This window comes from Podarcis pityusensis, assembly GCF_964106645.2.
Source record: "Podarcis pityusensis genome assembly, chromosome: 14".
NCBI classification, from domain to species: Eukaryota; Metazoa; Chordata; class Lepidosauria; order Squamata; family Lacertidae; genus Podarcis; species Podarcis pityusensis.
The window spans coordinates 2,076,301-2,100,183 of record NC_138039.1 but is presented as its reverse complement, the minus strand read 5'-3'; the positions used below and the strand labels follow the sequence as shown (position 1 = coordinate 2,100,183).

The 23,883-nt window shown below is 48.8% G+C and overlaps 1 protein-coding gene across 1 annotated transcript; it reads left to right on the top strand.

The window, feature by feature from the left end:
• The first annotated feature begins 1,505 nt into the window (after positions 1 to 1,505).
• Positions 1,506 to 23,197, top strand: LOC308462982 (equilibrative nucleoside transporter 4-like). Its single transcript, XM_080981095.1, has 10 exons — positions 1,506 to 1,778; positions 3,968 to 4,099; positions 5,110 to 5,223; positions 8,356 to 8,484; positions 10,482 to 10,556; positions 15,603 to 15,871; positions 16,974 to 17,112; positions 17,727 to 17,914; positions 19,198 to 19,438; positions 20,798 to 23,197. The coding sequence occupies exons 1-10, from the start codon at positions 1,616 to 1,618 to the stop codon at positions 20,938 to 20,940; spliced, it is 1,593 nt and encodes a 530-aa protein (XP_080837221.1). The 5' UTR covers positions 1,506 to 1,615; the 3' UTR covers positions 20,941 to 23,197.
• Positions 23,198 to 23,883: the final 686 nt, after the last annotated feature.

Below are 23,883 nucleotides of genomic sequence, written 5' to 3'. Positions count from 1 at the left end.
GCTTATAGTTTGATTAGGGTCTGTATTTTAAAATGAGCTTAAAGATTTTCAAATGTTTTATGCCAGGCAGAAGACCAGCTGCCTAAGTACTTTGGCAAGATGTTTATCCTCCTGGACAAGGGGGCCCCCTGATTTATAGCAGAAAACAATTCTCAAAGTCGTAAAAAGGGAATTACAGGCTGAGAGCAAGGTTACACCACCCTACATAATTAAGAGTTGGTAAATAGTAAAATCATTAAACTTGAGCCATATCTTTCTAAGGTTAAAGGCCAAGAGCAAATTGAAAAGAAAGCAACTGGCTGGAGAAGTGTAAACAGAAGAAGAGGCTTCTTTCCTATTTTATTTTGAGGCTGTAAACTGATTCCTTCCTGTTACTTTGAGAAGGTTTATTCTTCTAAAAAGCTATCTATGATAATGTATGAAATATACTGGCTTAAATGTAATTATGCAAAGGATCTAGAAAGAAAGAAATGTTAAATTCTTATTTCATAGAGTCATATTGCTGTAGGAGACCAGAGGGGCAAACGAGCCCAGCCCCCTGCCAGACAGGAGACGCCATTGAGCACTCCTGATATATGGTTGTCAGGCCTTTGTTTAAAGACCTTCAAAAAGGAGATCTTTCATTGATGATGTATGAGAATGTGAACCCCAGATCTCTGACATCTGTTTAAGATAAAAATTTAAAACTATTAACCATCTGTTTTGGAGGGCAATAGGGCAAGGAGGGCAAGAGGTGAGCTGGTAATTAAGGTTCCTTGTTGAGACAAATGTAAGATATATGACTGCTTATTTGTCATTTATAGATAGAAGAATATATAGCTTTTTGTATCCCATAAAAGGCAATAGGAAATGGGTGTATCTTTTAGGATTGGTTATAGCAATCAGCCAATAGGAAATTCAACCAGGCTGATTGGACAGAGGCAGCCAAAGGAGGAGCAAGGGAGCTGGGCTGAGGGAATATAAGTGCTGGCCATAATGGCAGGAGACCAGGCCAGAGCTTGGTAACCATATACCACTGTGCCTCTCATTTATTTGTCTGACAAATAAATTATTATTTTAATTTCTCTATTGCTGCGTTGAATATTTCATTCCAGCTAAGCGTTAACCACAAGCAGGGTGCTACAACTTCTCACAGGGAGGGAACCGCCAGAAGGCCCTCGGTGCTGGACCTCAGTGTCTGGGCAGAACGATGGGGGTGGAGACGCTCCTTCAGGTATACTGGGCCAAGGCCATTTAGGGCTTTAAAGGTCAGCACCAACACTTTGAACTGTGCTCGGAAATGTCCTGGGAGCCAATGTAGGTCTTTCAAGACCAGTGTTATGTGGTCTCGGCGGCTGCTCCCAGTCACCAGTCTAGCTGCCGCATTCTGGATTAGTTGTAGTTTCCGGGTCACCTTCAAAGGTAGCCCCATGTAGAGCGCATTGCAGTAGTCCAAGCGGGAGATAACCAGCGCATGCATCACTCTGGCGAGACAGTCCACGGGCTGTCAATTGCTGCCCCAAGTGCAACTGAGCAGCTCAGTGATTTGCAAGGTGTGTTGGGGGCACATTGCCCGCCTAGCTGTCTCTACTTCTGCTCTCGTATTCTCTCTCCCCACGCATAGGGCCAACCAGCCATGGGTTCCGTGGGGGGCGAGCACTTCAAGGACCTCAGCCCCGTGGTGACTCCCGAGGGGAACGTGGTGATGAGCTTCAGCTTCGACAGCTACCAGCTGGAGGAAGAGGAGCTTCAGGCCAAAGGCTGCCAGGCCAAAGGAGTCCTCACCTTCATGGAACCAGGTAAGAGCCCACGCAGGGTGTCGTGGCTCGTGATCAAACTCTTCACCTTATGCAGTTGCCTTTGCTTCCTCAATAATGTCCACTTTTGCAGACTCCCGACGCTTTGGACCACACAAGGGGGGGCCTGTAACAACAACAACAACAACAAATAAATTAATTTATATCCCTCCCATCTGGTTGGGTTTCCCCAGCCACTCTGGGTGGCTCCCAACAGAATATTAGTAATAATAATAATAATAATAATAATAATAATAATAATAATACAGTCATACCTCGGGTTGCAGTTGCTTCAGGTTGAGCATTTTTGGGTTGCACTCCGCAGCGTTACTTCCGGGTTTCACCGCTCGCGCATGCGCAGACCGTCAAAATGACGTCACGCGCATGCGCAGAAGCGGCGAATCGCAACCCACAATTGTGGGTTGCATTTGCTTCAGGATGCGAACAGGGCTCCGGAACGGATCCCGTTTGTATCCAGAGGTACCACTGTAGTGCGATCAAAACATCTGGAGGGCCATACGGTCGCCGCACATGCGCAGTCCGTACGGATGTTGCACGTGCGTCACCAGGTGGTTTGCCCCCCCCCCCTCGGCGTCCCGCCACAGGTGCCTGAGAGGGTTCCTCCACCACTGTAACGGGGTTGTCCAAAAACTTGTAATGAAAATTTTTCCACCTTTCTATATTTCCCAAAAGGAGACGTGGGTCTCCCTTGCCTGGCACAGTAAAGTCACGTTTTGCTGTGGATCCAGACCACTTTGCTCCTCTCAGGCTGGGATGAAGGAAACCACGCTCCCCAGCTCAGCCTTAGAGCCAAGCGCAGGATAGTGGTTTTTTGTTTTCTCCCAGGAAACTGTGACCCGCAGCCCAGATTTGCTCTTGGTTTACTGATGGTGGTTTCTTGGAGCAAAACGAAGCACAAACCTTGGTTTGGTTGTAGAAAACTTAGCCAGGGATTGTGATTTGCTTCTTCTGGGCAATGCTAAACCACATAACTCCAGTACGGCGTGACCAACAGATTTTGCATTTCCTCTGTTTGTTGGACTCTGTTAATCTCTCTGCATATACACTGGTCTTTCCACGCTCCGTGATATGTGATTTGGAGACGTTGCACAGCTAAGATCTGGTATTTGAGCACCTCCTGAGTATCCGCCAAAAGGTTGCAATTTGCCGAATGGAATTTAATCAGACTGGTATTTATCGTCTTGAACGTGCATCATCCCCTCAGGCGCTAGATACCCTGCAAGAGCCTGCCGCTTCCGAACATTAATGCCAGCATCTTAAAAATTAAAAGCAGAGAGGGGTGGTTAAATCCCTTTTCCAAGCTGGAATGAGTTTTCTGCTCTGGAACGTCTTCCGTTTTTATCCTCTGGGAGCCCATGAACAGAGATTTATACCCCTGCCTTCTTCATAACAGCTCCAATCCTGTGCACGCTTACTCAGGAGAAGGCCCAGTGAGCAGAGTAGGCGTTATTTGTGAGCAGGGTTGCAATGTTTAGTTGGCTGAATGAATTAAATATTTTATTGTGACGGCACCTGCACACTGTACAGTGGTACCTTGGTTTTCAAGCGTCTCGGAAGCTGAACGTTTCGGAACCCGAACGCCAAAAACACGGAAGTAATTGCTTCTGTTTTCGAACGCACCTCGGAAATCGAACGGCTTCCGCTGTGTGTTTCTCAATTTTTCCAACTGAACTTGCAGCCAGACCTTTGCGCCTTGGTTTTCGAATGTTTCAGAAGTCAAACGCTCTTCCAGAGTGGATTACATTCAAAAACCACTATACTCTTTTCGGCACCTGCAAAAAACATCCCTGCTTGGGCAAGCCTACCCAGATATCCAGAATGCTGGTGTGTTTTTTTGTTTATTGCTGGCTTTCAATTTTTGAATGCATTGTTTTTACGAATCATTTAATTGCCCTATTCTCTTTGTGAGCTGCTTTGAGGTTTTCTTCACTATAAACGCTACAAAATAAATAAAGGTAGCCTCTTGCTCACCATTTGTCCAAACTAAAAAAAGCTCCAGACGTTGCGACGTTTTCTCACTGGAGAGTTGCTCCATCCTTTTGATAATTTTGGGTGCCCTTTTCTGAACCCCTTTTTCCAACTCTGCAACTTCCCTTTTGAGGTGAAGCGACCTTTTCTAGGTCTCCCGCAGTCACGTCACTCTCATTTTCTCTCCTCTTTCCTGGCTATAGTCTGCGAAGACCCTGAGCCCCAGGACCGCTACCATGGGATTTACTTCGCCATGCTGCTAGCAGGGGTCGGTTTCCTCTTGCCTTACAATAGCTTTATCACAGACGTGGACTATCTCCATCACAAATACCCAGGTACTGTTTCCTCAATATTTAAGAAGAACATTCTGGAAGGTCGAAAAATTCAGGTTTAGGCTGTTTTCCCGGAGCCAGTCATTCCATCCCCAGGCATTCAACACTCCTTCAGATATATTCCCCCTCCCTCCTTTCCTTCTTAAGTATTTTTATTTAATTCTATCCATACTATCCAAATAACAAAACATGAGACAAACACGTAAAAACTAAACTGAATTGTTCCAGGCTGGCGTGGGATGTTAACATTTACAAAAAGAAGTTGTAAAGCTGCTAAGATCATATATGATGCGAGTTCTTTTGACTACTGGTATCATCGAGACGATGCAGCAACAATATTATTATTTATTCTTGTTTATTCAATTTATATACCACCCTTTATCAAAAGATCCCAGGGCGGTGTACAACATTAAAAACACATCACAGAACATCAATGTTAAAAACATAATAAGAAACATAGTAAAAAAAACCATACTGATAGGGAGCCTAATAATAAAGCAATCATCCCAAGAAATATGCCTGAGGAAGGTGGATGGGACCCCTCCTCCAGCTGTGTGTTAGTGGGCAGAGACAAAAGGGTTTATGGGATGTAGGATTTCAGTTTTGATGATGTAAGCAAGGAAAATCGATAGTATTATTAGTTTCTATCGTAATATTTATTGTTTCTTTTAAAACTAAATCCCAAAAACCTTGCAGTGATATCAGTGTATTGAAGCTGAAATCACCAGGTGCGAAAACACTCAAAGCGCCATAGAGATAATTTTAGGAGGTCCAGCTGATGGCTGGAGTTCATAGCTGTCAACTTTTCCCTTTTCTTGCAAGGAATCCTATTCGCAATAAGGGAATTTCCCTTGAAAAAAGGGAAACGTTGACAGCTATGACGGAGTTGCTCCCGTCTTGCTTCTGGTTTGAAGGCAGAGCTGGCGGCCAAGAGAAAGCAAATCTCGTGCACCTGGGGCCTGTATCCTGAAAGCTTATTTTGCCCTTCTTGCTGCCTTCCTCTCCTTCTGCAGGGACCTCTATCGTGTTTGATATGAGCCTTACCTACATCTTGGTTGCCTTGGCAGCCGTCATCCTCAACAACGCACTGGTGGAAATGTTGAGCCTCCACACCAGGATCGCGGTGGGTAAGTCTGGCCATGCAAAGCTCATGTTAGGCTCGCCACTAATGCAGCGAACCTCTGTCCACAGCTTTCTTCTGTTTGTCAACATCTTCCTTTAAAAGCGCAGATCTCAGGAAAGATGCAGGCCACGTTTCGCCAACCTCGAGCGCTCCAAGGACTCAGCTACATTAGTTAAAAAACAGTGTTTCGAATGCGTTATAAACATGCAACACTAGATGGCAAAAAATAAATAAAAAAAAAATTCTTTGTGATTTTCCATTGTGGTTCCCCCCCCCCTTTTGTTATAACGATTTAATTTCTGACATTTATAGCGCTTTCCCCCCTGTGTGTAGATCCACTCCAAGTGTTTTGTACTACAAATCACATCCATCCCAGCCAGATGTTTTGTAGTCCAGAACATCTGGGGGCACCAGGTTAGGGAGAATGCATGCAGCCTCCTAGATGATGATGCAGATGTTGATGATGATGATAAGTAAAAAAAAATTTATTTTTTTTTTAAATTTATATGCTGCCCATCTGATTGGGTTGCCCCAGCCACTCAGAACAGCTTCCAGCAAAATATAATCTGGTTGACATCCATCTGCCTCAAGAGACAATGGAAGAGTGTGCCTTTGGGAGTGAGGTCAAGCTGTTGGACAGTTGCAGCACCTGCCGCGGCTGTATAGACCGATAGGGGAGAGACATGTTTTGTTGCAGCCGGGGCAGATGGAGGCGTCCAGTTGCCCTGATTCAGATGCACCAAGGCGTTTCTTCTCTCTGTGCTCCTCCCAGTGGTCATTCCTCCTCTGTTCACTGCTATGGATGCACAACCTGCCTGTCTCTCTCCAGGCACTGTGGTTGTCTGCAGGGGAATCCCACACAGTGGGGTTGATGTCGCCAGCCTTTGTAGATATCTTTGTAACACAGAGTTGGTCTGCCAACGGGCCTGGTGCCTGAAGCCAGCTCCCCACAGAGCATGTCCTTGGGGATCCTGCCCCCTTTATTATTTAAATTTATATGCTGCTGTTCCATATAAATATGCCCAAAGCAGCTCACAACAGAACAGTATTAAAAGCACAACTCTTAGTAAAAAGAACATTTTCTGCTGATAGTCCCATGAAGAACCTATTCCAGTAGAGCTACCATCAGATGTTCTTGTTCAGGTGTCCTTCCATTCTGTGGACCTGACCAAGCCAGCATAGAGGTCACTGAGACAGGGATGCAAACATGCTGGGAATGTGGACTGTTGCCAAAATTTTAGGGGAGAATGAAAGAGGCGAGGCAGCTGCTAAGTGGGAGGGATTTCCATCCCATAATCCCAGTTCTAGTTCAGGATTTACATCATCACCATCATTGTTGTTATTTTACAGTGGTCCCTTGGTTCTCAAACTTAATCCATTCCGGAAGTCCATTCCAAAACCAAAGTGTTCCAAAACCAAGGTGTGCTTTCCCATAGAAAGTATTTCAAAATGGATTAATCTGTTCCAGACTAAAAACAACCCCTAAAACAGCAATTTAACATGAATGTTACTATCTAACGAGACCACTGATCCATAAAATGAAAGCAATAAACAATGTACTGCAGTCACACAATCAATCAGTAGCTGAACTGGGTTCCACACAGTCACAAAAACAAACAAAAAAAAAGAGCTGCAAAAATAAAACCGCAAAATAAATAGCAAAAACAGACAGACCTCAGCGTAACACTCAAAATGGAAGTGTGGCACTCAAAACAGAGCACGTTTGGCTTCCGAAAAAAGTTCACAAACCGGAACACTTACTTCCGGGTTTGCAGTGTTCGGGTTCCAAGTTGTTTGAGTACCAAGGCGTTTAAGAACCAAGGGACCACTGTACTTATCTTGCAAAAAATTCAAAGCGATTTGCTCCAAGAAACAAACATATATTAAAACCAAATCAAGCATGCCACCCACTCAAGCGAGCCACAGTTAGTGAAGAGCCAAAAGCCTTGCAAAAAATGATTTTTTTCCCCCTGGCACCTAAATAAATGTAACAATGGTCCCAGGCCAGCCTCTCTGGGGAGAGCATATTCCGCAAGCTGGGAGTCACCACCGAAAAGGCCCCGTTCTCATGTTTCCACCCTCTGGACCTCACCCAGGGAACGAAAAAGGGTCTCAGCTGATGGACACAGTGTCTGGGTCAGTTTGTAGGGTTTCAGTGAATGTGGTTGGCTTGCAGCTTGAAGTCAAGTCAAGTAACCTTTATTGGCATCACATAAGAACATTCAGAATACATTCAGAATAGATAGGCCAGTGTGATCTCGTCGCCACCCCAATGGCACAGTCAACCACCAAAGGGCAGAAGGGGCAAGCAATCTGCCTCATCTCTGTGGGTTTCCAGCAAGGGCAGGATCCTGTAGCATACTTCGGCGACAAAAAAATAAATCAAATACAGTGGTGCCTCGCAAGACGAAATTAATTTGTTCCGCGAGTTTTGTCGTCTTGCGATTTTTTTCGTCTTGCGAAGCACGGTGTCGGGAAAGTTTTGGAAAAGCTTCAAAAATCACCGAAGTCTTTAAAAACCTCAGAAAAGGCTACCACACCGCGTTCTATGAGTTGCTCCTCGAAGTCAAGTCGCAACTGTATTAACGGTGTTAAGAAAAAGGAAACAAACTTGCAAGACGTTTCCGTCTTGCGAAGCAAGCCCATAGGGAAAATCGTCTTGCGAAGCAGCTCAAAAAACAAAAAACCCTTTCGTCTAGCGAGTTTTTTGTCTTGCGAGGCATTCGTCTTGCGAGGTACCACTGTAGAGGAATTTAGCTACTGTCTTGGTGAACTCCTGGTCTCTCTCCTGTAATATGAAGCTCATAACTTCCGTCTCTGGTTTCCATGTTGGGATAGGTGGTCTAGAAATTGTTGGCAGAGATCATCACACATTTTACATTTAAGGGCCATGTGAGCTGGAGTTTCCACCAGGTGGGCATCGCATGGGCAGAGCCTATCTCCTTCTGCCAAACCCGCAAACCTACCCCAAAGGAGGTTAGAAGGATTAGAATTGAACCTAGCCAGCGAAAAAGCCCTTCTTTCTTGCGGATTAAATAAGAAATTTAAATAATTAAGATTAAGTTCCTGCGTTGCAGCTTGAAGCTCCGGGCACTTCTTGCTGAGAAATGATTCCCGCCCCCCTTCTCTGTTCCAGGGTACCTGTTTGCCTTGGGCCCCCTCCTCTTCGTCAGCATCTGTGACGTCTGGCTGGACCTCTTCACGCAGGCGCAAGCTTACGCCATCAACCTCATTGCCGTGGGCGTGGTGGCCTTTGGTTGCACAGGTAGGCGGGGGGCGGGCAGGGGGCAGCCAGCCTCACAATGGACACAATAATCATAATTTATTATGTCTACCCTGCCCATTTGAGAAAGATGGAGGGCACAAGGAGAAGGGGGCGACAGAGGATGAGATGGTTGGATAGTGTCTTCGAAGCTACCAACATGAGTTTGACCAAACTGCGGGAGGCAGTGGAAGACAGGAGTGCCTGGCGTGCTCTGGTCCAGGGGGTCACGAAGAGTCGGACACGACTAAACGACTAAACAACAACAACAACCCTGCCCATCTGGCTGGGTTTCCCCAGCCACTCTGGGCGGCTCCCAACAGATTAAAAACAGCATAAAACATTGAACATTAAAAACTTTCCTAAACAGGGCTGCTTTCAGATGTCTTCTAAAAGTTGGATAGTTGTTTATTTCCTTGACATCTGATGGGAAGGCGTTCCACAGGGCGGGTGCCACCACCGAGAAGGCCTTCCGCCTAGTTTCCTGTAACCTTGCTTCTCGCAGGGAGGGAACTGCCAGAAGGCCCTTGACACTGGACCTCAGTGTCTGGGCTGAACGATGGGGGTGGAGACTGTTAGGATCGTCCTCCTCTTGTGTAGGGCCCTGGTAGAGACATGTGCCTGACTGGCATGTTCTCTCCCTCCTGGTCAGTCGTTCGGGAGCTTCAAAAGCTTTCTTCAGCCTGAACATCACAGCGACTGATACCAAAAGGCATCAGCACACTTACGATCCTGCAGAGTATTTGCGTAACAGAACTCAGTAGCTCAGCATTTTGGCTAATCTACTTTATTTACATATAATACACTTGGAGCATTCTGACTTAGCTCCTTCCTCTTTCTCATCAGACAGCAAAGAGAGAGAAAAACAAAGGACAATAGTCCCACTTCACGGAACACAGTAATACCAAAACATCCTGTCTCCATCACTTCCCACTCTGTGGAATGAAAACATATACCATCATGTGATAGACAACAATCCCATGACTGCAAACATGGAGCAAGAATCCTAACTCCTTCAGTTATAGAGGGCCGTTTCCCCTCCCCTTTAATTGCTTTAGCTGGGATTCCTGCATTGCAGGGGGTTGGACTAGATGACCCTCAGTGGTCCCTCTCAATTCTACAATTCCACAATTCTGCCATTTTCCTCCCTGAATTCCTCTGCTCCCCGTAGGCACAGCCCAGATCAAAGGCAGGACGTAAATGTCACAAAACGAATCCAGAAAGCCGTTTCTGGAATAAGTCTGGAATCAAGCTTTAATTTGCTGGCAGCTTTATCCAACTCAGTTCCCTCCGGATTTGTGGACTTCTGCTTCCATCAGCCCCAGGCAGCCAAGCCATTGCTGTCCAGCTGGAAGCCACTAGGCTGGGAAGGCTGACAGAATAGCCATGCTCCTATTCTAGGGTTACCAGACGCCCCGGTTCCCGGGGACAGTCCCCGGATTTGCAAATCTGTCCCCAGAAAATGTTGCAACGGCAGCCTCAGCAGCCTAGAGCCAGCCTGGTAGTGCAGTTGGCTCTGGCTGGCTTCAGGAGCTGCTCGCTGCCATGGCCCCACCATTTTTCCTCGCCGAAAGTCCCCATATGATGTGTTGCGCACAAGACACATCATATGGGGACTTCCGGGAGGCAAACTGGTGGGCGCCACAGCAGCGAGCAGCAAGCAGATCCTGAAGCCAGCCAGAGCCAACTGCGCTACCAGGCTGGCTCCGGGCTGCTGACTGCCGCTGCTGAAGGGGAACCAGGGACATCTGGCGGTACAGATCTCCTGCCCCCTTCCCCCTTTGTTTTGACTGATTGGGGACTGAGTTGTGGGTGGCTGGCTGTTGCCCAGTTTTTAAAAAACTCTGTGCATTTATGTTTTACAATTCTCACTACTGACTCCCTGTTGCTACTCAGCTTCAAAAAAAAAAAAAAAGTGTCCCCGGATTCATTGGAAAAAAATCTGGTAATCATATCCTAATCTTTTCTTCTGTCTGTCTGTCTGTCTCTCTCCTCTTAAGTGCAGCAATCCAGCTTTTATGGCTACACCGGGATGTTACCAAAGCGCTACACCCAGGGGGTGATGACCGGCGAGAGTGAGTATTGTCCAAAATCCAACCCCCCATTTTTTTGTTGTTTTCACTTATTTACCGTATTGGCTCGAATATAAGCCGCACTCCCCCACCCCCTAATTCCGACCGTGAAAAGTTAAAGTTCGGCTTAAATTTGCGACCTTACAAAAATGGGCTTTTACGATATCGCTGCTGAAACAGACGTGCGGTAAAACGGAACAGGAAAATGTTTTATGGCCGATTTGTGAGCTCGAGGCTGTTCCTTTGCCATTTGCATGTGTGCGTGCCTGTGGAATTGTAGCAACTGAACAGCGATTTGCGATGTTAGCGATTGTACTACAACTTTTGCAGGCTTGCAAGATCAAAGGCTTAAACTGACTTGGAGTTACAATTCTACCAACCGCAGCGATTCTCAGCCTGTAACCCAATTTTAAGGGAGCAGCTTGTATTCGGGTATTGTCTCCCCACCCCCTTGAATTTTAAAGGTGCGGCTTATTTGTGGGTGCAGCTTATATCCAGGCCAATACGGCATATAAGAAACAAGAATCAACATTCAACAATCCATCTGTCAGGGACTGTTTATCTGTGATTCCTGCATCGCAAGGGGGTTGGAATAGATGACCACTGGAGATGACAAGCAATCATTTGAATGTTTATTTCAATAGTGTGAGTGAATGTAAATACACGGCTACTCCAGGAGAGAAATAGCCAACAGAGTCCCCTCCAGGTGCCCACCATCCCTGATCATGGTATCTGTTCAGCCACTGTGAAATCAGGATGCTGGACTAGATCAGCCATTGGCCCCACCCAGGGGCCTCTCCTTATGATCTTACGTCAGCCATGCTGCCGTCATCAGGTGAGGAAAGAGATCTGAAGTCCTGCTTCTTCAGGGCCAGCTAAGTGTCTGGATATCGAGATCTCCTGATGATGCTTTTCTTAAACCAGCGGTTCTCAACCTGTGGGTCCCCAGATGTTGTTGGACTACAACTCCCATCACCCCTAGCTAGCAAGGCCAGAGCTCAGGGATGATGGGAGTTGTAGTCCAACAACATCTGGGGACCCACAGGTTGAGAACCGCTGTCTTAAAACGATTGTGCAGGGAGGGCTGGGAAACAGCCCAGGTGTGTGTGTGTGTGTGCAGGTGAAATCCTTCCCTGATCAAAATCACTCTTCCTCGCTCCCCATAATAATAATAATAATAATAATAATAATAATAATAATAATACTTTATTTATATGCCACCCATCCAACTGGGTTGCCCCCAGCCACTCTGGGCGGCTCCCAACGACTACAACAAAAAGTAAAAACACAGTACAACTTTGCACCCTAAAAACTTCCCTGCTTTTTGTGGGGGGCAAATGCCTTCCCCCAGGGAGGAACTAGAATGGTAAGAGCTCTTTTTACCATGAACAATGAGTTACTAGAGGAGAAGGAATTGGTATTTTCCTCTGCTGCACTTCTATAGGTTCGTGATTGTAGATTCCTAGATTTCTCTCATACAGAGAAGCTCCTGCTGGAGCTGCCATTGATTTCCGTGGGCAGTAAACGCTCCTCAGTAGTGCAGTATTAATCTGACTAATAATGAGCTTGAGCTGGAAGATTAATCAACTGAAACTCCGGAGAAGAGGGGAAGGTTGTTAGATTTCTGCAGCAGGCTGCTAGGAAACCTGCCGTTTCTCTGTCTCGCGAGGGAGGTGCTTGAGAGTGTCACATCCCTGCGGCAGAAGAGTCAACCTCTGAGCCCAGCTGACCCAAATTTTGGCCCCAAGGAAATCTAGATTCTGGGGCTGTGGTTAAATAAGGCAAACCAAGCAGATTGGGAAGAGGACGTTCCTGGCTTTGAGGCATTTTGTAATTTGTAAATGGAATAGAATAAATGGCTACTGGTCTGTTTCCAGGCACAATTCAAAATGCTGGCTGTGATCTGCACTGCTTATATCCAGGCTATCAGAAAGACCAGGGTTTCCCAAACTTGGCCCTCCAGCTGTTTTTGGACTACAACTTCCATCATTCCTAGCTAGCGGGACCAGTGGTCAGGGATGATGGGAATTGTAGCCCCAAATCAACTGGAGACCCAAGTTTAAGAAACCCTGAGAAGGACTATCTTCCCTCATGCACCCGCCACCCTCAGAGGACCACTTGGTGGGGTGGCGGGAGAGGGCCTCCTTGGTGGTGGCTCCTTCCAGGCAACTTTGGAACTCCCTGCCTAGGGAAGGCAGACTGGCTCCCTCCTTGCCGTCCTCCTGCCACCATATTGTTCCAACTGGCTTTGGGGAACTGACTGCTTTCATGAAAGCCCTGGTGCTGTGCTATTTTAATAGATCAATTCAGACACTGAGAGATTATATTAATGTTTAATTATTTTAAATGATTGCGGGTCTGGTTCCCCCCCCCCATGTTTTTGACTGTTTTTGTCTTATCTTTGAGCTGCTTTGTGTCCCTGCAAGGGGAAAAGGTGGGGTATTATTATTATTAAAGGTAAGGATGCTAGTAAAGGTAAAGGTAAAGGGACCCCTGACCATTAGGTCCAGTCGCGGACCACTCTGGGGTTGCGGCGCTCATCTTACTTTATTGGCCGAGGGAGCCGGCATACAGCTTCCAGGTCATGTGGCCAGCATGACTAAGCCGCTTCTGGCAAACCAGAGCAGTGCATGGAAACGCCGTTTACCTTTCCACCGGAGTGGTACCTATTTATCTACTTGCACTTGACGTGCTTTCGAACTGCTAGGTGGGCAGGAGCAGAGACCGAGCAACGGGAGCTCACTCCGTCGCGGGGATTCGAACTGCCGACCTTCTGATCGGCAAGTCCTAGGCTCAGTGGTTTAGACCACAGAGCCACCCGCGCCCCAAGGATGCTGGTACAGAGGCCAAATACAAGTGTTTTTGCACATGCGTGTAATAATAATAATAATAATAATAATAATAATAATAATAATAATAATAATATCATCATCTTTGGAACGTAACCCCTGTGCAAGATGCGACCATACTGAAGTCTTAAAGTCGGAGGTTTCTGCAGCACAGATGAGGCTCAGGGTTGCACCTGACTTGCCAGGGTCCCCTTGCTGTATTCCCTACCTCCTTCCCCCTTCTTCCTAGAACTGTGTGTGGGAATGTTAAAGATAGTACAAAAGGATATATTGAATAAGTATTATCCTTATTTCACTCACCCTAGTGATGTAGTGATGTAGCAGAGCAGATTCCCCTCAATATAGCTGGAAGCTAGTGTGCAGATTTATTTGAATCTCTTAGTTAAGATTATTTCTCAGTGTCCCCTTTAATCCCACTTAAAAGAATAAGGACACGAGAGTCTTTCAGAGTACAGTAGAACCTTGTGTTATGTACCGTCCTCCTTGCGAACGCTGTGGGTTACGAGCTCCGCTAACCCGGAAGTAGTTGCTCCTGGTTGCGAACTTTGCCCTGGGATGCGAGCAGAAGTCGCGCACCAGTGCCAGCAGCGGGAGGCACCATTAGCGAAAGCGTGCCTCGTGTTATGAGCAGTTTCAGGTTAAGAATGGACCTCCAGAACGGATTAAGTTTGTAACCAGAGGCACCACTGTAAAGTCACAAAAAGTTTACTCACATTTCAGTTCATGATTTGATCCCTGAAAGGCAGAATTTACAGTGGTACCTCGGGTTAAGAACTTAATTCGTTCCAGATGTCCGTTCTCAACCTGAAACTGTTCTTAACCTGAAGTACCACTTTAGCTAATGGGGCCTCCTGCTGCTGCCACATGATTTCTGTTCTCATCCTGAAGCAAAGTTCTTAACCCGTGGTACTATTTCTGGGTTAGCAGAGCCTGTAAAAAAAAGCGTATGTAACCCAAGGTACCACTGTGCTTGGTAGTTACACAAAGAAACTGTGGTTGATCTCATATGGAGGCTGAACTCAGGTGCTGCTGACTGAGAGCCAGCAGACAGCAAAATTATGTTGAAATAACAAAATGGCTGCAGGCAGGAGAGCAGCATGGCAGCAAAAGACAGAGCAAGACAATAGAAAGATAAAACAGACTGAGAAGCTGGCTGCATGACTTGGCTCTTTATGGAGTCAGCCAGATCCATGCCCATCTCCCAGGTCACATGTACGGGGGAGATGCTCCAGGAAGTTACACTGACTGGATGTCCCCCTGCCTGTGCCCACGCTAGGGAAATAAGACATGTTGCATTTGACTGCACCAGCGGATTACGTCCCACACTTGGAAGGGACCCTGAGGATCATCTAGTCCAACCCCCTGCTTTGCAGTAATCGGGGTCTGGGTGTCGTTCGCTTGTTTCTGTTTTTATTTTCATTGTGTACAGTGGACCCTCTGGATATGAATTTAATTCGTTCCAGGTGTCGGTGCACACCCTGAAAAATCTGTATCCAGAGGCGTTACTTCTGCGCACGCGCGAGCGGCGAAACCCAGAAAAATACTTCCGGGTTTGCCGCTTTTGCAACCCGAAGTTGCGAAACGTAACCTGAGGGTCTACTGTACAGTCGTACCTCATGTTATGTTTGCTTCAGGTTGCGTGTTTTCAGGTTGCGTCCTGCGGTGACTCGGAAGTACCGGAAAGGATTACTTCTGGGTTTCACCGCTTGCGCATGCGCAGATGCGAAAAATGACATCACATGCATGCACAGAAGCAGCAAATCGCGACCCACACATGGGTAGACATGGGTTGCGTTCTTTTCAGGTTGCGAATGGGCCTCCGGAACAGATCCTGTTCACAACCAGAGGTACCACTGTATTTGTGTTTTTATATTGTAACCTGAGGATATAGGGCGGTATATAAATTTAGTAACAATAATAATAATAATAACCAAAATAAAAAATATCCTTCCAGTAGCACCTTTAAGACCAACTAAGTTAGTTCTTGGTATGAGCTTTCGTGTGCAAGCACACTTCTTCAGATACACTCTGTATCTGAGTGTATTTCGTGCTTGCACACGAAAGCTCATACCAAGAACTAACTTAGTTGGTCTTAAAGGTGCTACTGGAAGGATATTTTTTATTTTGACTATGGCAGACCAACACGGCTACCTATCTGTAATAATAATAACCGTCAGCTTTCCTGCTCTCGCTTCCTCAGGCACCGCTGGGGTCATCATTTCGCTGAGCCGCATCTTCACCAAACTCCTCCTGTCGGACGAGAAGGAGAACACCATCATCTTCTTCTTCATCTCCATCACCCTCGAGCTCCTCTGCTTCATCCTCCACCTCCTGGTGAAGCGGACGCACTTTGTGAAGTACTACACCGCCCGCTCTCGGGACAGGGGGGCCCCCGAGTGCAGGGGGGCCGGGGGCCACGGCTCCGGGTACAGGGTCCACCACGACGTGACAGCCGAAGACATCCGATTTGTAAGTGGCCCCTTCCCCGTGGAAGTGAGCCCACGAGTTGGGCAGGGGGTGTCAGGATGGAACCACTTTTTCTCTATTGCATTTGAAAATTCGGATCATTGTTGTTTTTAATTTAAAAACAGCTGTGTCTTGAGCATATAATTTAAATAGACAGCGCCTATATGATATCGAGCAACAGAATAATCTGACCACAATAAGGAAATTTTGTCCATGGTATTATTTTCCACCTAGTCATTTCTACGTGTCTCTCTCTCTGTGAATAATAATAATAATAATAATAAATTTTATTTATATCCCGCCCTCCCCAGCCGAAGCCGGGCTCAGGGCGGCTAACAACAATAAAACAGTACAAAAGTACAGCATAAACAACAGTCTAAAATCATTCGTTATAAAATTAATTAATTCAAGCCACTGGCAACCATTGGGCCAGAGCTCCGCGAAGATTGCCGAGGGAGGGAGTCAGGCTGTGCCCTGGCCAAAGGCCTGGTGGAACAACTCTGTCTTGCAGGCCCTGCGGAAAGATGCCAAGTCCCACAGGGCCCTGGTCTCTTGTGACAGAGTGTTCCACCAGATCGGAGCCACAGCCGAAAAAGGCCAGCCTAACTTCTCTGGGGACCTTCAAGATGTTTTTATTCGAAGACCGTAAGTTTCTCTGTGGGGCATACCAGGAGAGGCGGTCCCGTAGGTACGAGGGTCCTAGGCCGTATAGGGCTTTAAAGGTTAAAACCAGCACCTTAAACCTGATCCTGTACTCCACCGGGAGCCAGTGCAGCTGGTGTAGCACCGGGTGAATGTGATCTCGCAGCGAAGACCCCGTAAGGAGTCTCGCTGCAGCATTCTGCACCCGCTGGAGTTTCTGGGTCAGTCTCAGGGGCAGCCCCACGTAGAGCGAGTTACAATAATCCAGTCTGGAGGTGACCGTCACATGGATCACAGTGGCTAGGTCAGGGCGAGAGAGGTAAGGAGCCAACTGAATTAAAGACCTTGGTAAGAGCTTCTTGCCTTTCCGCTACTGGCAGACCGCCGTGAGGGAGGGGGGTCAGATTCCCTGAAGGACAACAGGTGATGAGGCTGGTTCTTTCCTCCCCTTTTGCTCTCTCAGGAGAACCGGCCGGGCAGGCAAGAGGCCTCCCCCCCAGAAGCCTTTGGGCAGGAAGGGGAGCTGGCTGGCGGCGGAGGCACTTACGTGAGATTTGATGTCCCTCGGGCCAAATTCCAGAGGAGCTGGCCGAGCTTCAGAGGTAAGGGTAAGGGGTCCCTCCCAGGGGCGTCGCAAGGGGTGCGTGGGGGGTGCGGTCCACCTCGGGTGTCAGGCCTGGGGGGGTGAAAAAAATCTCCCTGGGTGGATTGGTGTGGTGGCGCTCGCACTCCCAGTGGGCAGATTTTTGCGATTGGCGTAGTCGTTGGCGCGAAAATACACCCGCTGATTGTGCAAATACACCCAGCGATCAGTCTCGCACCCCCCTCCCAGTGTACAGCGTTCGCACCCCCCAGTGGGAGGAGCTTGCATCCTCGTCGGGCAGTTTTAAGCGATTGGTGGTTGGATTATCGTGCTTGGCGGGTGGCGCTCAGTAACCTTCCCTAAAAACTCTGGGCAACGTTCCCAAAAATTGCAATGGTGGCGGGGTGACAAAAAAAAATTGCACCAGGTACCACCTGACCTTGCTATGCCTCTGATCCCTCCTGGGGAGAAAGGTGCCCAAGACTTTTGTGGGTTCAGCCGCTGCCTGGCCTTTCCCCATGATGTTGTTCCCTGCTGTGGAAACCCCTCTCTGCCCCTTTGTAAAAAGGGTGCAAACTCCCCAGTCCCAGTTACACCGCGACCCCCACCTCCTGTGCCACTCCTCCTTTGCAGACATGATGCTCCACCGATACATTGTCTCGAGAGTCATCTGGGCTTACATGCTCTCCATCGCGATGACGTACTTCATCACGCTGTGCCTCTTCCCCGGACTGGAGTCGGAAATCCGGAATTGCACCCTCGGGGAGTGGCTTCCCATTCTCATCATGGCCATCTTCAACCTCTCAGACTTTGTGGGCAAGGTAGGAGCTGGCTGCCCCCCCCCATCCGAAGTAGGTACCCAGCGCCCCACTGAGAAGGGGGATTTTGAGTTAATTTATTTCAAACATAGGCAAACTCTGGCCCTCCAGATATTTGGGACTACAGTTCCCATCATCCCTGACCACTGGTTCTGTGAGCTAGTGATGATTGGAATTGTAGTCCCAAACATCTGGAGGGCCAGAGTTTTCCTATGCCTGATTTATTTACTCCATTCACGCGCCACCTTTTTCTCCAAGTAAAAACATAATAGAAAAAAACACCAATTTAAAATACAGGTTAAAATGCGGCCTCATTTTAAAAGTAGCCCATAGATCAAAATCGTAAGGGGAGGGAAACATAAGGGTCAGACTGAGTCCAAACCAAAGGCCAGGTGGAAAAGCTCTGTCTTGCAGGCCCTGCGGAAAGATGTCAAGTCCCACAGGGCCCTAGTCTTTTGTGACAGAGCGTTCCACCAAGTCGGGGCCAGTACCGAAAAGGCCCTGGCCCTAGCTGAGACCAATCTAACCACCTTGCCACTTGGGACCTCCAAAGTGTTGTCATTTGTGGACTTTAAGGTCCTCCGCGGGGCATACCAGGAGAGGCGGTCCTGTAGGTACGAGGGTCCTAGGTCGCATAGGGCTTTAAAGGTCAAAACCAGCACCTTGAACCTGACCCTGTACTCCACCGGGAGCCAGTGCAGTTGGTAAAGCACTGGATGAATGTGATCCCGCGGCGAGGACCCCGTGTGGAGTCTTGCTGCAGCATTCTGCACCCACTGGAGTTTCTGGGTCAGCTTCAAAGGCAGCCCCGCGTAGAGCGAGTTACAATAATCTGTCGAATGGTCTCTTTAAATTTGAAGGGTCATTATTGTTTCACAAGATGTGTATGTCTTTAACGCCCAGAGCAAATAACATGACCTGGTTTTACAGCTGTGAAGCAGTATAGCAGGTGCTGTTAAGATGTGGTAATTAAGCTGTTGGGTATGGGATATAAAGAGCAGTATGTAGCTCTCTCAGTACCCTGGTGGATGGGTCATGCTTATGGATATATTGTAATTTAGTGTAAAAGGAGTTTTTGTTTTTGTTATTAAAACCTAGCAAAAGTTATTTTGCGTTTCTTGAATGTGTGGTCTCCTCAGCACGCCTTCTGCAGCGCAACTAATCTGCAAATAGACAACATAATCGAGCCTGGAGGTGACCGTCGTGTGGATCACTGTGGCCAGATTGGGGCAAGAAAGGTAAGGGGCCAACTGCTTAACACAGCGCCTTCCTCTTTGCCCTTCCAGATCCTGGCTGCCTTGCCTTACGACTGGAGGGGCACACACCTCCTCATCTATTCCTGCCTGAGGGTCGTCTTCATCCCGCTCTTCATCATGTGCGTTTACCCCAATGGGAAGCCCACCTTTGGCCACCCGGCCTGGCCTTGCATCTTCTCCCTCCTGATGGGCATCACCAACGGCTACTTTGGCAGCGTGCCCATGATCCTGGCGGCGGGCAAAGTGAGCCCCGAGCAGCGGGAGCTGGCAGGTAGGCGGGCAGGTGGGGAGCCGGCTGCCCTGCCCTGCAGGGGGGTCGCCATGGAGGAAGGGGCTGGCAGAGTATCCACAAAGGGAAGATTCACACCTGGGTCCCATTGCACCGAGAGAGGGCTCGTAGGTGGCAGGGATCGCCATGGGGCGAGGGTTCATCCATTTCGGCTGTTACTCGACGGCATTTGCTTCCAGGTCACTCCAGAGCCATTTTTTCATTAGAGAACGACGCCAATTCCCGGGAAGTTCTTACAGAAATCGAGTGCTTTTAGAAGACATCTGAAGGCAGCCCTGTAAAGGGGCGTTTTTAATGTTTGATGTTTCCCTGTCTTCTTCCACTTGCTTCCGGGTTTGCGGCGTTTGAGAACCAAGGTTGTTGTTGTTTAGTCGTGTCCGACTCTTCGTGACCCCCTGGACCACAGCACACCAGGCACTCCTGTCTTCCACTGCCTCCGTCGTCCCCTTCTCCTTGTGCCCTCCATCTTTCCCAACATCAGGGTCTTTTCCAGGGAGTCTTCTCTTCTCATGAGCTGGCCAAAGTATTGGAGCCTCAGCTTCAGGATCTGTCCTTCCAGTGAGCACTCAGGGCTGATTTCCTTTAGAATGGAGAGGTTTGATCTTCTTGCAGTCCATGGGACTCTCAAGAGTCTCCTCCAGCACCATAATTCAAAAGCATCAATTCTTTGGTGATCAGCCTTCTTTATGGTCCAGCTCTCACTTCCATACATCACTACTGGGAAAACCATAGCTTTAACAATATGGACCTTGGTCGGCAAGGTGATGTCTCTGCTTTTTAAGATACCGTCTAGGTTTGTCATTGCTTTTCTCCCCAAAACCAAGGTAAAGGGACCCCTGACCATTAGGTCCAGTCGTGGCTGACTCTGGGGTTGCGGTGCTCATCTCGCTTTATTGGCCGAGGGAGCCGGCGTACAGCTTCTGGGTCATGTGGCCAGCATGACTAAGCCGCTTCTGGCAAACCAGAGCAGCGCACAGAAACGCCGTTTACCTTCCTGCCAGAGCAGTTCCTATTTATCTACTTGCACTTTGACGTGCTTTCGAACTGCTAGGTTGGCAGGAACTGGGACCGAGCAACAGGAGCTCACCCCGTCCCGGGGATTCGAACCGCCGACCTTCTGATTGGCAAGTCCTAGGCTCTGTGGTTTAACCCACAGCGCCACCCGCCTCCCAAGAACCAAGGTACCACTGTAATAATAACTGTTAACGTTTTTTTGGCTGGCCATCCATCAGGGAGGTTTTAGCTGTTTCTCCTGCAGTGCCCAGGGGTGGACTAGATGACTCTTGGGGTGCCGCCCTGTTTAACCCTTTGCCCTCCTTGTCTCCTTTCCCTCCTTCCCAGGTAACACCATGACGGTCTCCTACATGTCGGGCTTGACTCTGGGCTCGGCTGTGGCCTATTTTGCTTACAGCCTCACAAGCCTGTCCCACAGCACCTGCTTCCGCACCGAGACCTACAACAGCTCCATCACGCCAGGGTACTGAGTGGAGGTTCCCCCCCAGGGCCGCCTCCACTTCCTCCTCCGACTGGCAGGGTCCCAGGCAAGGTGGGGAGGGGGAGAGAGAGAGAGGAGGGGTCTCCCACGAGGCTGCCGTTCTGCAGGAGCAGCTGCCGGACAGTGTTGGGAAACGCCAAGCGACCATCTTCCTCGCTCTGGCTGAGAAGGGGAAGGACCAGCAGCGGGGAAGCTCTCCTGCGCAAGGCTTGTTGGAATTGGGAGGGGACCCTCAGGGGTCATCCATCCCAACCCCCTACAATGCAGGAGCTGGAACTGAAGAGTCCCTGACAAGCGGCCACCCAAAAGAAAACCTCCACAGAAAGAGTCCTCTGCCTTCTGAGGAACTCCATTCCAGTGTCAATCAGCTCTTACTTTTCGGTGCAGGATAATTCCCCCAGGGGCCAGATCCCTGCTCCCATCTGGCCCCTTTCCCACCCCGATGCAAGTTCTCCTGCCACCCTTGCGAGGTAGGACCCCTCGCGAGTGCTGCTGCTCACTGGGCTTGGGGGCGGCCCAGCTTCTGTGAGTTTGTGGGGAAGGGGATTCAGAAAGGGTTCGCTTTGCCCCAAAGTGGGGAGGGGTATGGCTTTGTCTCCCCCTGACTTTGGAGGGGCTTCGACCGGGGTGGAGGCAGGAACCCTGAGGCAGCTTTTTCACACACCAGCCTTCCCCCCCGAAGCTGATCGGTCCTGTGGTGGTAAATTTTGTCCCATCCTGAGACTTGTCCAACTGAAATTAAAACAGGTGCACTGCTTTTACGCTGCAGAGGAGAGTAAGTGTGTGGTTTGGCTTTGTCTGGATCACACTGCGCAAAGCTGCAGGGGAGTGTTGTTTTTTTTAATTTGAAAAATATTCAATTCAGAATCAACAGCTCCCTTCGCATAGAAAGCTAGCATGTTGAAGGACCTAGTTGGGTCTTCTCCCTGACTTGCTACCAGTGCAATTTTTCTAGAAAAAGAGGTGCTGGAACTCACCCTTGTTCTCTTAGAATGGCAATGGTGCCAACCCGAGAGGGGCTGGAACTGAGTTCCAGGGAGTTCGGGATGAAAAAAGGCCTTACTTGCTACCTTTCTAAGTGCAGGGCAGTTATGTGAAAACTGAGAATTCAAACAGATTTCCCATCTTCGCATGTTTCTAAAGCAGAGACTGCCCTGTCTATGCCCCTGCCAGATGTATAAATTGGCTGTTATCTCTCGGGGGCCAGAAAGGTCACATGGATAAATTATCCGGTCCTAAGAGTTTTAGGAATCTTTACTCCAAAGTATTAAGGGATGGGAGAAGCAAGTTAGTGGTTCTGTATCTCCCCCATGCCTTTTTATTGATGAAGCAAACAAGCTAAACCCCTAAAACCTTCTGCTCCTGCACCCAGGTGGACAGTTTTACTCCCAAGGCCTCTTCTGTCCTAGCTGCAGACCCCTCTCCATTGGCCTGTCTCCAAAATGAGCTTGCCAAAAGCAGAGATGCACAAGATGTATCTCTGCACAAGTCGGGACAGATCTCCTTGCTTTGTAGAAGCGCCAAACTTGTATCTCTCGGGTGCAGCGCCATCGTGATGGCAGACAGCCTCTCTGAAGCCGGCTAGCTGCTAACAGCGGCTTGCTTTTCGCACCGAGAACGTCCAAGATGCAGATTGCCTTCAGCAATTGTCTTGGACACCTGGGGAAACCCCTCCCAGGAGCTGCAGACGGGAAAAGGGGTGTGTGTGCACGGGGAGGGTTGCTCAGATATGATGTGGAGAGGAAACTGGTGGGTGGGGAAGGGTGCCGGAGAAGAAGCACCCCTTCCCTCCCGGCCTCAAGCTGTATCCTCCCCTCGGCTGTTTTGCGGCTGTTTCGCCCACTAGGCTCCCACAGCTCTGTGTCTTCTGCCAAAGGTCTGTTTTTGTCTCTTTCTCCCATGTGTGCAACCCCCCCCTCCCCGGCCCCCAAAGTCCCGCTGTCGGCCTCATTTCTGCACTCGGCGTGGCACCGGTTTTGATAATCCGGTTAGCGTGGCACACCCTCCTTGAAGCGCTGCAGCCCGGACACTGTTGCCAGCTCCCCCCTCGCCCCCAGCTATGTGTGTCTCTTGTTCAACACAGCCAGCCCTCCGTGGCCTGCACCCACGAGAGCCACGGGCCGGGTCACGGAACAGGTTCTTCGAGGAGGACAGGGCGTTGTGAAGTCTTGTGTGCGTGTGGCGTGTGCATGTGTGTTGGCTGACAAATAAAACTGTTGGGTTGGCTATGTCCCCCCTACAGAAAACGCACTTGCAGTTCAGTTTTTCTGTCTCAAGGAGGGTTGGTGGAGCATAAAACTGCGGGTGCGCAGACTTCGTTCTGCCTGCAGAGGCGCCCTCAACACGTGGGAAGTAGGGATTTGAACCCTGGTGTCGCCCACATCTGACACTCTAAGCACTACCCCTCTCTGTGCAAACAACAACAACAATTTTATTATTTATATCCTGACCATCTGGACCAACAATCCCTGTGCATTTCAAAGGCTTCTGTTGATTTTCCCCACCAGCGAAGATTAATCTCCAGCCATGTTTCTTTTCTGCAACCAGAAACCTGTACGTTTTGTCGATTCCCCCAACCAGCCCCACTGATTGCAGCACTTGAAACAAATAAACGAAAAGGAGGAGGGACCAGGCATTGCTTGCAGAACTGCTGGTCTGATCCGGGCGCTTTCGTTTTCGTGGTGAAAGGTCATCACAAAGTGGTAGAGCAGACAGGACTGGCAAAGACCTCTGCCAGAAAGAAGCGTCCCGGTTGCTCCTTTTAGGATTCTGGCGAGGGTCAAGGGGCAAGACACCTGCTCTGGGCGCAGCAAAGGGCCCACGGCTGCCCCTTGCCAGCACAGGCGTTGGGTCTTGCAGGGAGCAAGGCAGGATAATCGGACAACCCAGTGGCGTAGCGTGGGTTGTCAGCACCCGGGGCAAGGCAAGTAAT

Coding starts and splice junctions, on each gene's coding strand:
- LOC308462982 (XM_080981095.1), top strand. CDS start 1,616: ATGGGTTCCGTGGGGGGCGAGCACTTCAAGGACCTCAGCCCCGTGGTG. Junction 15,872..16,973: donor CAGCCGAAGACATCCGATTT/GTAAGTGGCCCC, acceptor TTGCTCTCTCAG/GAGAACCGGCCGGGCAGGCA. Junction 17,915..19,197: donor TCTCAGACTTTGTGGGCAAG/GTAGGAGCTGGC, acceptor TTGCCCTTCCAG/ATCCTGGCTGCCTTGCCTTA.